At 44.7% G+C, this 13,911-nt stretch overlaps 1 protein-coding gene across 1 annotated transcript; it reads right to left on the bottom strand.

Moving 5' to 3' along the window:
• Positions 1-9,399: 9,399 nt before the first annotated feature.
• On the bottom strand, positions 9,400-13,676 carry LOC118122402 (prolactin-releasing peptide receptor). The gene is made up of 2 exons (XM_035179112.2): positions 12,360-13,676; positions 9,400-11,195 (listed from the first exon to the last, which is right to left on the bottom strand). Exons 1-2 carry the CDS (start codon positions 13,253-13,255, stop codon positions 10,199-10,201), a joined length of 1,893 nt encoding a protein of 630 aa, XP_035035003.1. The 5' UTR covers positions 13,256-13,676; the 3' UTR covers positions 9,400-10,198.
• Between the last annotated feature and the right edge of the window lie 235 nt (positions 13,677-13,911).

Here is a 13,911-nt window from a genome sequence, read left to right on the forward strand (position 1 = left end):
TGCAGATAATAAAAGGTGAGAAATCAGGTGACCCAACATCACCAGGATCAGCAGTGGGAAGATTTGAAAAGCGACACTGTTCCTTAAACCCTACGTAGCCTCTCGTCGAATGCTGGAGCCATTACCTCTTTGAAAAAGGCTTGTCAATGAAGCAAAATTGAGACACAGCTGCAGACTGCATATGAAGATGGACGACATGGCAGCGCTATTATGATCCGTGCAGGGTGACACAACACGCTTTCAAAACTGCAATCTCCCATTATGTTTTTGACATTTAAAAGAATGGAAGCAGGTTGCGGCGCCCTGCTAGCTCACCTGGTAGCGTGGGCGTCCCACACACACAAGAGGCTTGAGCCCTCCTGCAGCGGCCACATTTGACATTTCACACTCACTGTCCTATCAATAAAGGTGACAACAATCATGTTTCCTCTAAAACATATTTGTTCAAAGAATTTCAAGTTTCTTTGGCAATTTTTATTGTATAAGAAACAGGATGCAGTATTTCCGTGTTAAATTGTGGTTAATGACACACTGTCATCTCCTCAGATTCTATATAGTCCATGTGCATGTTGTTTAATTAATATACAAAGCTCTATAGTTAAATGCTCTGTTAGAGTCTATGTCCAAAAGTCCTTTGAAGCAGAAAAGTGCACGAGCCAGCGAACTTAAAGCAGCTCACTTTCCTCACGTTGAGCAAAGACAAAAGCTAGAGAGGCTTCCCTCTCAGCCCCGAGGCCAGGTGATCCATTAAATGTTTAGATGGGACAATAAAGTTAATTTAGCTGGTACATACGTCCAGGACATCTGCTAGTGGCTCCCTAATGGTTTTCCCATCACCCCCGTTTCCTCAGGGATTCAAAGTAAAGCAGCTGAAGTAGAATCACACAGGTTCGGGCTGCAGAAGTAACAGATGAGGTTTGTTATTCGACGTGTTCCTGGATGTCTGATGGCATTTTAACAACGCCAGCAGCAGAGCCCCGAGGACGAGAACTGGTAAATGGACTTTATACAGCTGCTTTCCTAGATTTAACGGCCACACAAAGCTTTTACACCGCAACTCAGTTTTCTATCGCACATCATTCACACTCTGACAGAGCAGCTGTCGGGGGGGGGGGGCTCACTGTCTTGCCCAAGGACACACACCAAGTGTCAACCCACCCTGACGTCACCCATTGGTTTGTGATCTGCCATTTTGAAGCAAAGAGTTGGACATTTTGTCCGGCGCCATCTTGTTTGTTTAAAAACCAGAAGTTACCATGTATGGATGAGTGGGGGTGGAGTCTGACTGAGAGCTCAAGCACATTGCCCGCCCACCTACACCTGCAACCTACTACACCCATTGGACAGAACTGGCTGTCAATCACACGGCATCCACGCTCTAATTAATACAGCGCTTCATCGTCTGTTTGACTATAAATAGAACATCATTTACAAAATGATCATCAGGCTGGTTTGAAGACGACTTGAAACCAGACTTCTATAGAAACTGACTTGCCTGTGGAGTCGCCCCCTGCTGGTCATATGATAGAATACAGGTTTCATGCACTTCCTCATTGGCTTCCCTTTTTAGGACCCAGAGTCTACATCCATTTTTATATACAGTCTGCCGTACAGACCAAAATATACAAACAACTGTTGGATGGATTGCCATTAAATCTGTCATTCAGTCTGTCAAGGATGAATTGAAATGACTTTGGTGATTTACCATGAAATTCTCCCAGGGTCTTGGTTTATTTGACCTCCTGCGTCCTCATCTTGTCCCGTTTACCAGAGCTGAACTGTCTGCCGACCGTGTGGTGCCATCCACCACCTCCACAGTCTAACTTAATTTCCACCTCAATCTGTCAAGTGCATTCAGTTTACGATCATCACAGCTCTTTAGCTCCGAAGCTTTTTTCAATTTGGCGAATTATGTGTCTGCACAGAGGGACACGTCAACGAGGGCGTTTTTTAACTCAGCTTTTTCCGCACTGCAGCTGTCACCACAGCTGGAGTACACACAAAAACTAACCAAGCAATTGATGGACTTGTCAAATCAAACAACAATAACAACACCCGAGAGTTTGTTATTTGACAAAGAAAATAAAGAAGTAAAATTGAAGGAGCAGCAGGAAAATGATGATAACTGATGGTGGATAAGTCACAAACAAAATTAACATCACTATGATGACAAATTCAAAAACCAAGCTGCCAACAGACTGAAGCCACAATCACAGGCTGCAACCGAAAGCGGCGCTTTGAGAGCTGGCTGCACTTCCGACATTTAGCCACAGCTGACAGAATGCTTTTCAGATTTTAATTGTTTACACTCAACAGTGATTACGGTCCTATAATTAAAACCCATTTTCAGTAATGTTAAAAGTGATGATGATGATCTGCCTCACACACGTAGCACACACAAACACACACACTCAGACAAACAGGGATTTGGCCAAGATTTAACCATTACAAGATTTAAACTTGAGAAAATATTCATACTTGTATTAGTATCTTAAAGTCAACATTATGATGACATCTGTGTATTTGTCTTGTGGTCTTGTGAAAGCAAAAGCTCAAGAACGCCTTCAGGGAATTTCTTCAAATTTAGTACCAATGTCCACTTAGACTCACACGTAAACTGATTAGCATTTGGTGGTCAAAGGTGAAATTTTGACCTTAAAAACCTTGGTTGTGGTACAAACATTCACTTGGACTCAAATATGAACTGGTTACATTGTGGTGGTGGAGGTTCAAAGTTCCAATGTGACCTCAAGTTCTTGTGAACGTGATATTTTTTATCAGGCAGTCACATTGAGATCAAGATCTCTTTTCCAACAGAGGCCTGAGAACAAGACCTGATATGTACAGTTTATGATCCTGATCCTGAACACACAGAGGGAATTTAATTTCATCAGGCACAAACATTCACATGGACTGAAGGATTTGCCTTGTGAGCGTGTTATCTTAAGAACGCCTTGAGCGGATCCTTTCGAACTGTCAACTTAGACGAATAGATCAACTGATTAGATCTTCGTGGTCAAATGTCAAGGTCACGGTGGCCACTTGGACATGATATCTCAAGTCTTCCACTTTTGACCATTTGTCACTTGGACTCAGAGATTAGCTGATTCAGTGCTCAAAGGTCAGGGTGACCACATATAAATCTGGGGGGGAAAGTTATGCAGACTGAAACAGCACTGGATGGCGGAGGGATACAACTGTGGGGGATGTTTCTAGTTTCTTAGTGTTGGCTGAGATCTGCTTGTTTGTTTTCAGATTTGTGAGGATAAACAGAAGAGCATTATTGTCTTCATATTTTCTCAGAAAGTCTATCTCTCTTCAGCCTCCTCCTCCTCGTCTGTAGCCCCTGATCCTGCAGGTGTTTCTGCCTCTTAGTCTCTCAGGATGTTCTCTTTCAAATCAGGTGCCTCTGCTGCTGTTGTTTCAGCATCTGCTTTATCCGCTGGAATAAAATCAATATCACAGCAGCATTTGCTTTGGTGTGAGAGTGAGCGTGAAGAGGTTATTTATTTACACATAAACAACACAAACCAACAGGGACAACAGAACCCAGGAAATGATTGATTGATTGGTCCGTACTGTATCTAATCATCCTGAACAACTTCACACCCGTTACTCTTGTGCCCTGAAAAACAATCCTAAAAAAGTGATGAGGGGAACAGTTACTCCTGCTTTTGGAAAAAACATTTTTGTATCTGAATATCATAAAAAAAAAAGTGCACTCTCTGATTTTCTCATACCACCTCAAATATCAAAGTTTTAACACTTAATCCCAGATTAACTGGGATATATTTCAAATCTAATGAACTGGGTGGTGAGAGGGACCCTGCAGGCACCATCTCCTCTTTGAATCTCCAACGGATCTTTGTGGAGCTAAATGTAATTTCCCCTCGCTCATTTTTAATAAAGGAACAAAATACCCCCAAAACTCTGAAAAGAGAGAAAACGGTGGGATTTGGTTGAGCTACAGCAAAATCTGGACCGTGACTATTTGTAACTGGAAGTCTGCATTGGGGGGTCAAGCTCACCTGATGTTATCCAGGATTGTAAGGACGTGAGATTGTATGAGGATATTGTAGAAGGGACGACCTATTGCTTGGACACTGCAAGTCGCCGAATCGCTGTTGGATTTGTTACACGGTGAAACATGTGAGAGATTTATAAACACAGCCATAATTTAAACCTCAGATGGCTGCAAGCTGAGAGGCTGGTCCTGTGTGTTGATTTGAATTTTCCTCCTCAGGCCCGGGGGGAAAAAGGTTTGACTCACCCACAGCTGCAGGACTGGACCCTGCATCGCACACGTGACACAATGTCCTCCAGCAAAGCTCATCTGGCCCGGAGCCATCTTGGAGGCAGTTCAAGGATAATTTGGGGTAGAAGGGTAAAAATAGCTCATTTAAAATGTTTCTTTGACATCCGACATCATGAGTAAATAAACCAGAGTAGGATATTTCTCTGCTCAGGCCCAACAGCCCATTGAATTCAATTAAGCCGCACAAAATTGCATACACTCACAGATGTAGTGCTCATCAAAATCCAAGATCATTAATTATTCCATTAAACTGGAATAAACAACCTGCCTCCTCCATCCAGGGCAGTTTCTGACTTATATGACATCAACGTGACCTTTGACCCTTTACCACTCAAATCTTTGAAAGGATTTTCTTGTGGCCTTCTTCAGACAATGCATTCATGAGGCAAAAAAAGAGTTTTGTGAGGTCACTGTGACCTTGACCTTTCCACATTTCACTGTCGACCACCAAATTCTAATCAGTTCATCCTTGAGTTCAACTGAAAGTTGGAATAAAATTTGAAAAAATTCCCTTTGAAAGTTCTTGAGATATCTTGTTCACAATGGGATGGACGGACAACCTGAAAACATAATGCCTCCGAACACTGGCACGATTTTTTATTCAGCCTCATCAATAGAAAAATGTGTTTTTATAGCTTTTCAATTGATAGTTGTTTCATGGCCGTTTTGTTACTCTGCCTTTAATATCCAGTGTGTCCCTGTGGAGAAGCTCTTGGTCTTGTGTCAGAAAAAGGAAATATGAAAATGGTACTGAAGGATAATGGAGAGAAACACGGTATTGTTACCATGGCTTCTACCGGCGGTGCAGTCGTTGGGACCGAAACGGAAAGAATCAAGAAAAGGCGGAAAGTGGAGGAGAGAATGAAGATGAGAGAGAGAGAGAGAGCAGGGGGGAAAAAACATATAGAGATGAGAGGATGGGGAGGACGGACGTAAGTGAAGCAAAAAGAAACGACTGACGAAATGAAAGCAATCAGGAGCTGAAGTACCTCATCATGATTCCTTGGGATCTCTGAAAATTGTGGAATGAACTAGTGTGTTTGTGTGTGTGTGTGTGTGTGTGTGTGTGTGTGTGTGTGTGTGTGTGTGTGTGTGTGTGTGTGTGTGTGTGTGTGTGTGTCTGTGAACCCATTTCAAGCTTTTAGAAACCAGCTGAAATGTTCAATATACAAGCATTTTTCTATTGTACATGTGAAAATAGGACAAATATGAAAAAATGTAATTTAGTTTGTCCTCGTCGTTGATTCTCCAAGTCTCTGAACTCTCTTCATTTAGTGTTTGGACGTTGTTGTTGTCTCACTGGTCATAAATCTCATAGGCTGCATTAATATGTGGTGACTGTGAATGGCAGAAAATGTGATTCTCATCATCATCATGCCCGTCAAACCCTTCAATGCCCTGTGGAGGAGGATCTCCTCATCTGAGAGGAGGCCACTCTTTATGAAACCACTTTTAAATGTCCCATCCTTCCACCAAGTTTTTTAGAAATCTGCACAGTAGTTTTTGTGTAATCCTGCCGACTAACAAAGACAAAAACAGACAAACATAACCTCTTTGGCAGAAGTAATACAACTTTTAGAGCTTTGATATGTACTGTATTGGTCCCTCTTTCTGAATAGTACTTCTGAACCATACAAGAAAGCAAGGATACAGTGAGACGACAAAACCAGGGTGGATGTAATCAGTTCTTCTCAAATGTCCAAAAACAATATTGTGACATTAAAATCCTCAAGTGTGGGAATTATGAGTCTTGGAAGTAAAGTGTTGTTGTGAAGCCACAGAGGCAGAAGGTCACGGTGGCTGGAACGGTCATGGCGATGATTTCCATTCCTTTGTCAAATTATTATTATTTTAACATTGACATAAGGTCCCCAAACAAATAAGTGATTACAACTTAAACCACTATGTTTCCCTTAACTTTCATGTGCATGATAATTGTTTGTGCAGCTGTAAAGTCGTGTCTGCATTGATTATTACATCCACCCTGGAGGTTGTGTGTTCACCCATCCGTTGGTTTGTTTGTTTGTTTGTTTGTAGTAGAAGAATTCTTCTCCGGAGTTCACGTCTGAAAACGACATATGTTGATTTACAGTCTTAGCCACAGTCTTGAGACTTCGTATGTACATTAGAGCTGGTGAGAGAAGCTAGCAAGCGGTAATTGATTCATGGGGCCCTCAAGGATCCTGACAGCGCCTTGTAGTGACAAAGTGAAAGTTACCAGATCTCTGCTTAGAAGAAAACCTCAGAAGTAAGTTTGAACTTCAGCCAATAACACAACGGTTTCATTAAAAAAAAAAAAATCAATCAGCTAATCTCTCCGCATGTTTAAAATTAGCACGTCCGTCCTGCGGTGCAATCAGTGATCAGACTCGCGGTTGGAGCGGCGTCCGTTTCACGAGGCTGACGAGACAAAGTCTTTGAGTGACTCCCTCCTTCAACTCCTCTCTGCAGCTCATTTAGCGAAGGAATGAGAGCTACTCAAAGCTAAACTCAGATCCCATTAAGATTTAATCAAGCCTGCGGGAACGAGGGAAGATTGGACAAAGGATCTGTGCATGAACCTTTTATCTGTCTATTTCAATACACCTCTCACTTTCTACGTCCCTGTTAGATAAAGAGACGTTCACTTACAATCGATGCAAATCCTGGAACGTTCAGAACGCAGTTGCGGGCGACCACAGACAAACACGTTCTTCTTTCATTTATTTTTTAATGAAACACCAAATGCACACATTTTTATTTCACATGCTCTCCATTAACACAGTGCAAAACTGGGAAAGAGAGAGCGACAGAGAGAGGTAGATGGAGAGAAGGAGAGATGAAAGAGAGAGTCACAGCATAATGGAATTGTGATTTTCCAAGGTACGAAGAAAGCGAATCCAATATCATAAATAGGACAGTTTGAACCCAGTTTAATGCCGTGCTGTGTTACCTCTGCTGTGAGGACAACAGTGTGATTAGCAGTTCATGCTATATTCACCACCTCTGTGTCTTGGACACAACTGGAAGCAGCCTGAGGGTAGATTGGATCTTGTTGTCTGTGTGCATGCGTCTGTGTGCGTCTGTGTTTCTGTGCATTTCAGCTCTTTAACCTTTTGAGCTTTTTTAACGTCCTGTTTTAGTCCTTTACTCAACGAGGCATGAGCTGGTCGGGATCTCTGGTGAAAACAGATTCACTCTTGTTTTCCTCTGTGTCTAGTCAGTGTGATAATCGTGTGATGAAAATGGAAACTTTCAGTTCGCCAAAAACTCTTTATGTCTTCGATAAAGAGATAGTTTTGATTAATTGTCTCTGATGTTTCTGCCGATCCATTTCAATTGAGGTAAACAGGATTTTGTTTAATTTCACCTTCCCTCCGTCCACTATCTATGCTGCTTATCCTCGGGGCTGGAGCCAATCCCAGCTGACATCGGTCAAAGCCGGTCGGCAGCTTAGAGGCCTGACTCAAGCTGTCCGAGTCAGTCGCTTCCAGGTAAAATGTCTGCAAAATGTCTAAGTGAGCCCATGTGAGAACACGGAAGGAAAATGTCCTGCGAGCCAGTGAGAGTGTTGATGATGTTTTCTAACATGCGATGGATGGAAAAGTGAAAAAGCAAAGAAAAAGAACTCAAATATCTCAGTATAGAAAACAGGTGCCATACACGTAGAAGATCCAGAGGAAGGTGATGAGGGCCGACGCCAGTGTCAATGTGCTATTAACAAAAATTTTGTAGTATCAGAATTTATACATCATGTCGTACCCAGACACCACCCCATGGCTAACTGACTGTGTTTCCTGTTGTGAATGCATCTGACCTGGGTCATCTCCTCTTGCATTCGTCATATGTGAAAGGAAAACTCCAGAAAATGTCCAGACAAGATATTTTGGGATATTTTCTACTTACTTGTCGGTTATGGAGAAGAATAACCACTTCACCACAGTCCTGCAACTTTCTCAACTGAGGAAACTGTGGACAAGGGCTAAGTATTACCCAAACCACAGATACGCTTGTAACGGATCTCTGATCTGTTTAATGGATTAAATAGTTGGAGAAACAGCAGAGTAGCAATATGAGGAGGAACGTAATAGTGTAGATAAAATCAACTATATACTTTATATATAGTGTATATCTAGTTTCTAGACATTTATCTCCCATTGAACGACAATAGCCAGCAATATTGTGAATGGCAGATTCCAATGAACAGGAGGATTAACATTTCCAATACCGTCAGCTTTAGAGATGTGCTGTGTGGCAGCAGATGCTAAGCTTCAAGGACACACACAATGTGTTATGGTGACTAACATTAAATGCAAAGGCGATTTCATTAAAAGGAAATCCCACACGGCAGCTTCGAGTGGCATATTCCTTCAACTGGAATGAAAAACCACAACTCCTCAGACTGTCAATGACGTCGGCGGATGTCATTCACTGTTAATTGGTTGGAGCAAATAAAAAAAAACACCCACTCACCACGTGAACAAAGTGGGAATGAGATTGAAATGAGATGGTCTGATTATCAGGCAAAAACCCCTGATTATACCGAGACACTCACGTCGTTTAAATGAGACACACTCTGCTCAGATATAGATCCATAACTTTAATTTGGATTATAACTTGAAAAGGGTTACAAGCTCCAATGTTCAGAAAACACATCCCTTTCCTCAAACTGTCCATCGCTGCAGCTCCTCTTTTCAGCCTCTGTCTGAAACACTTGGTTTTAGTTCCTGTCTCTATAAGCCCCACCCCCTGATAAAGCCCAGTCTGCCCTGATTGGTCAGCTGGTCCACTCTGTTGTGATTGGTCAGTTGCTTCCAGCACATGTAGGAAATCATGTGACATGTGACAGGAGCAGCGTTTCTTATGGAGAGAAGAGTTTCCTTTACTTTACTTTACTTTACTTTACTTTACTTTACTTTACTTTACTTAGGGTTTTTTAACTTTGCAGAACTTTGACATGCACAAAAAACCTGAACAGACTTAAGGGAAGAAAAACTGAAAAGCATCCCGTGTTTCCTTTAATTTAAAAATTAATAATGGAATCCTGAGAGTGCCGCGGAGAAAAATCACATCCAAGGGACGGCTTCAGAAAAAAAACAGAGACATAATCTTCACGCCTGATTAAAAAACATGAGAAAACCAGGGTCTTTATTTCTTTAATTTTTTTGATTCTTAACACTTCCTTTGATCGAGGTAATCCTGCTTCTCTTGGAGGCATTCAGAAAATCACACCAACCTGAAAAGTTGCAATATCACAAGGATATTATGTGAAAATCAAAACTGGTCACTGTGCTCTGAGGTTTTTCATTTTCTGCCTCACACACTGTGTTTTTCTTATTCCCCCACATATCATCTGTATGACTGCACACGTGAACAACGGGCACATCGCATTGTGACAAAGAGCTTTACATTTCCTTTCCGGAGCAAATACAACCAATGACAATCACACTTTTACATCCCGCTGGGTAATTGTTCTGAAGCAAATGTGACGTAGCAGCTTCATCGCTCGTGATATGACTCAACTATAATAGTGCATTGCTGCAATCCATCCTTCTTACTGGTGCGTTGTAGCCCAGGGCTAAATAGCACTGCAACCCTTCCCCTGCAGCGCTCACTCCATCTCCGCTGCCTCTACCGGCCTTCAAAGGCCTCATCAGTGCAAACACTGGTGCTGGGTCCCCTGTGCTTTAGGTGATACGAAGAGCGACTACGCAGAAAGAGGGAGAGAGTCCGCCACGTCAGTTCATCCTCAAGTCAAACAATGGCTTTTCGCAAGAGACTGACCTACACGTCAACGGCAAACTGTGAATCTGTGGAGCTGTGTGTGTTTTTGCTGCCTGCCGGACCAAAAGAGAAGGACAAATTCCTTCCTTCCTCCCTGATGCATCCGATAATCCGCAGCTTTCACAGGCTGGTCATATCGGTTATTTCATCCTCATTGTCTCCTACCAGAGAGTAGGTCTCTGATGGTTTTCTTTTGTACTGCCCAGTAAAACAGAGAGCGTCTCTTCCCATGGTGATGGTGTCTCTCTTATCAGCCGTCAGACAATGTATTCTGTCTCCGGAATGACTCCTCAGAGGCAGCACATCTATTTCCAACGACTCGATTTGTAAAGTTAATGATCCTGCGTTCTCATTCACTGAGTGTCTTCTTGTGGGCAGGAACTCTGCCCTTTGTATGGAGTGCTGGAGCGTGTGGAGCTGGCAGGGGAACAAGGAGCTGTCCCACAGACTGGGACTGGATCGACACCAGTCCGAGATGCTGTGGTCGGATCCTGCTCGGCTGTCTGAACTGTCTCTGACCCTCTGCCCCAGCCCCTGGCCTCGAGCCAAGCTCAACAGCCTGGGGATTGTCACCATTGATGCAGACGCTGCAACAGCAGCAGCAGAAATATGGCGGTGCTCAGCGGCAGTCACTTTGGTGTCTTTAATCACTGCGGCAGAGGACACCACTGCAGCAGTGGTGGAGAATGAGGAGGAGCCAAAGATAGCGGCGACCTTCTGGTAGTATCGCGTCCGTATGACCCTCGCTGAGCGATACAGATCTCCAATGAAACAGTAACAGATGGGGTTAAGGCTGGAGTTTGTCAGGCCCAGCCACTGGGCGAACGGCCGCGTCTGCAGCAGCCAAGAGGGCGGCCTCTGCTCGCAGTCGATCCAAAGGTCGGCCAAGTACAGCGGCAGCCAGGAGATGGCGAACAGCAGCACCAGGCACACCACCATCTTGGCGATCTTCTGCCGAGTCTTGAGGCGCGAGGTGTGCAGAGCTTGGCTGCGAGGATCGAGATCCCCGAAGGTGGATTTCTTTCCTCCCCAAAGCCGCCTCCCGGTCAGGAAGCCTATGCTGAGGTTAAAGGTCACTGGCAAGCAGTAGAGCATCATGAACAGTAGCACATTGTATCTGTAGGAGAAAAGGTAGGTATTAACAATCAGATATCAATTTCTAAAAAGATACTCTTGAAATCTATCATCTTTTCAGCTAAAATGTCTCTATTATATCATTTAAAAAACACTCATGGCTGAAGACTCTCTCCAAACTGGGGAGGCAATGATAATATTTGTATTACACTAACAACATGCTCCATTTGAAATTATGGATTCGCTGTATAGTCTTCAGTGACACAATGGGCTCTTTGAAAGACTGTTCAATTTGCTCCGGTTTTCATCAACACAAAGCAAGAATCTCTGTGACGATGTAAAACCCATCAGAACTGTCTTTGAATTCCCAAGAGAACTGGGTTTGAGGGTCTCTGTAGAAAAACACTATTTCTTACACTTTGCGGTGATTCACAGACAATGAAGCTGTAACAGCTCAAAGACGAGTGCAGACTCTACACAATAAGAGTCTTTCTGAGCTGTTTAACAAGTCGTGATTAAGGAAAACAAGACACTGAGATGCAAAGCGAAAGGGAATAAAAATGCTCAGTCTCTCAACCTGGGGGAGACAATAGTGCTTAATTTGACAGCCTGAGTTCACTGATTTGAAAGGCAAGTACATTCTTATAGAACAAATCGCTGCTTGAACTCTCGCCCGCTTCACGTAACCTCACGTCTTGTTTGGCACGTTGTTCTCAAATGCAACGCGAAATACTACACATGACAGCCAGCTGACGGACGGCCTGCGTGTAAGTTCTCCGCCAGACGTGACAGGTTAGACGTAGTATAGGTGTGTCAAGGCAAAAACCATGAAATAAAAATATGTCTCGCGCGAGTTTGAGTTATCGTTGTTCTGGTGCCCGGTGTCGATCTGAGTGTTTTTATTTTCTTGAGGAGAATAAACAGAAAAGGAGAAGACACTTTGAAAGGATGAAATCACAGCTCGCCCTCCCCCGCCCCCGTCTCTGCCTCCTCCAATTCAACAAGCTCGATCGTTCACTAAGAGGTAATTATTGCCAATGGAGCGGAACAACACAGAAACTAATACTCATTTCATACTCAACCACAGCTCAAGATCATTCAGGCCTGACTCTTGGTGCTTGGTGCGTCAGGACCCTCGAGCCTGATGATCAATAATGTTGTCTACATCAGATACACATTATAATCTGCAGTCTGTCGGGGCACCTACCCTTGTTTAAGGCGATGCTGAGGCCACTCCTCCTGACAGACCAAGATGGCGAACGTCCCGAAGCTGATCTCCCGCCGCCGGTTCATCACCGCAATGGGAGCGCACATGATCGAGGACACCACCCACACCACGGCGACGGTTGCCAGGATTCGGCGGCGGGTGAACATGGAGCGAGCTCGCAGCGGTGACTGGACGCTGTAGTAGCGGTTCACACTGATCACCGTCAGCGTTAGCACGCTGGCTGACACTGAGACGGCTTGCGTAAAGGGCACAGCTCGACAGAGGAGGTCGCCATACACCCAGGCCGTGTAGATCTGGCTCCCGAGCGTGATGGGCATGCACACGCACACCACGGCCAGGTCGCACACCGCCAGGTTGACCAGCAGACTGCGCGTGGCACTGACGCTGGCTAGCCGTCGGTTGTGCCTGTTGGTGAGGACGCGCAAGGACATTAAATTCCCGATGAATCCCAAAATGAAGGAGAGGCAGTACATGATGGTCAGAGCGATGGTGCTGGGCTCGTGGAGCGTCCAGAGCAACATGCTCTCCAGGTTCGCCAAGTCATTAGAGGAAAAGGTGGACGCGGACAAAAGAGAGGAGGACGAGGAGGGTTGGTCGACAGAAGAGGACGTTTGTCGAAAGGACAGGGGGGAGATGGTGGAGAGGAGAGGGGAGGGGATGAGGGCGGAGTATGGAATGAAGGAGGAGGGGAGCAGAGAGGGCAGAGGTTGATGGAGGGGCGCCATTGGGGTGCTGAAGGTAGGGGGCAGCATGAGAGAGCCGTGCAGGTTGTAGGTGTGATTGATGCTTTGCTGAGAGCCGTCATGCTGCAGCAGGGAAGAGACACTGGGATGGACTGAGCCCCAGTCCGAACGCTGGTCCTGGGGCAGATCCATGCTGCTGCCGGAGGGGTGAAGATCTCTGGACTATGAGGCTCCGTGTACACGTTTCCCTTGGTCCTCATTAAAATCCATACATAGACTCGTTGAAGAAAAAGCAAAAAACAGACGCCAAAATGGTCAAATCCCTTAACAGATTAGGTCCTGGGTTTCAGTCTCGTGCTCTGTGGGTCTTTATGTTCTGTGTGGGTAAGAGATTCTGCAGATAAATCGTGGCCCCGCATCTTTGGCCACATCTTATGAATCTGCTGAAGTCATGAAGCTGTGGAGTCCTGGTCCCCCGTGCGGCCCGTGTGCACCGTGTACGTTTAATCCTCCAGGGAGTGGCTGTTTGAACCCGATAATCCACCGGCAGCAGTTAACAGACTCTCTCACCTTCGAGGAAAGTAAACCCTACACCCCATCGTCACCACCACCACCCCCCCTCCACCCTCCTCACTCTCCCTTCCTCCTCTTCCTCGACACCTTTAGTCCCCCAAAGGGATCCAATCAGATCTGCTTAGAGAAACATACATATCAGAGGTTGTTTTTTTCCGCCTGCAGCTGTATTAACAGGTCTGTTGCACAGCAAACAGCAGCAAGTAACACATTCCTGGATGGAAAAACACTGAAAAGCTTTTCCCTTCTCCTCGTGGTGTGTGTGGAGCGATTGA

This window comes from Hippoglossus stenolepis, chromosome 2 (genome assembly GCF_022539355.2).
Source record: "Hippoglossus stenolepis isolate QCI-W04-F060 chromosome 2, HSTE1.2, whole genome shotgun sequence".
NCBI classification, from domain to species: Eukaryota; Metazoa; Chordata; class Actinopteri; order Pleuronectiformes; family Pleuronectidae; genus Hippoglossus; species Hippoglossus stenolepis.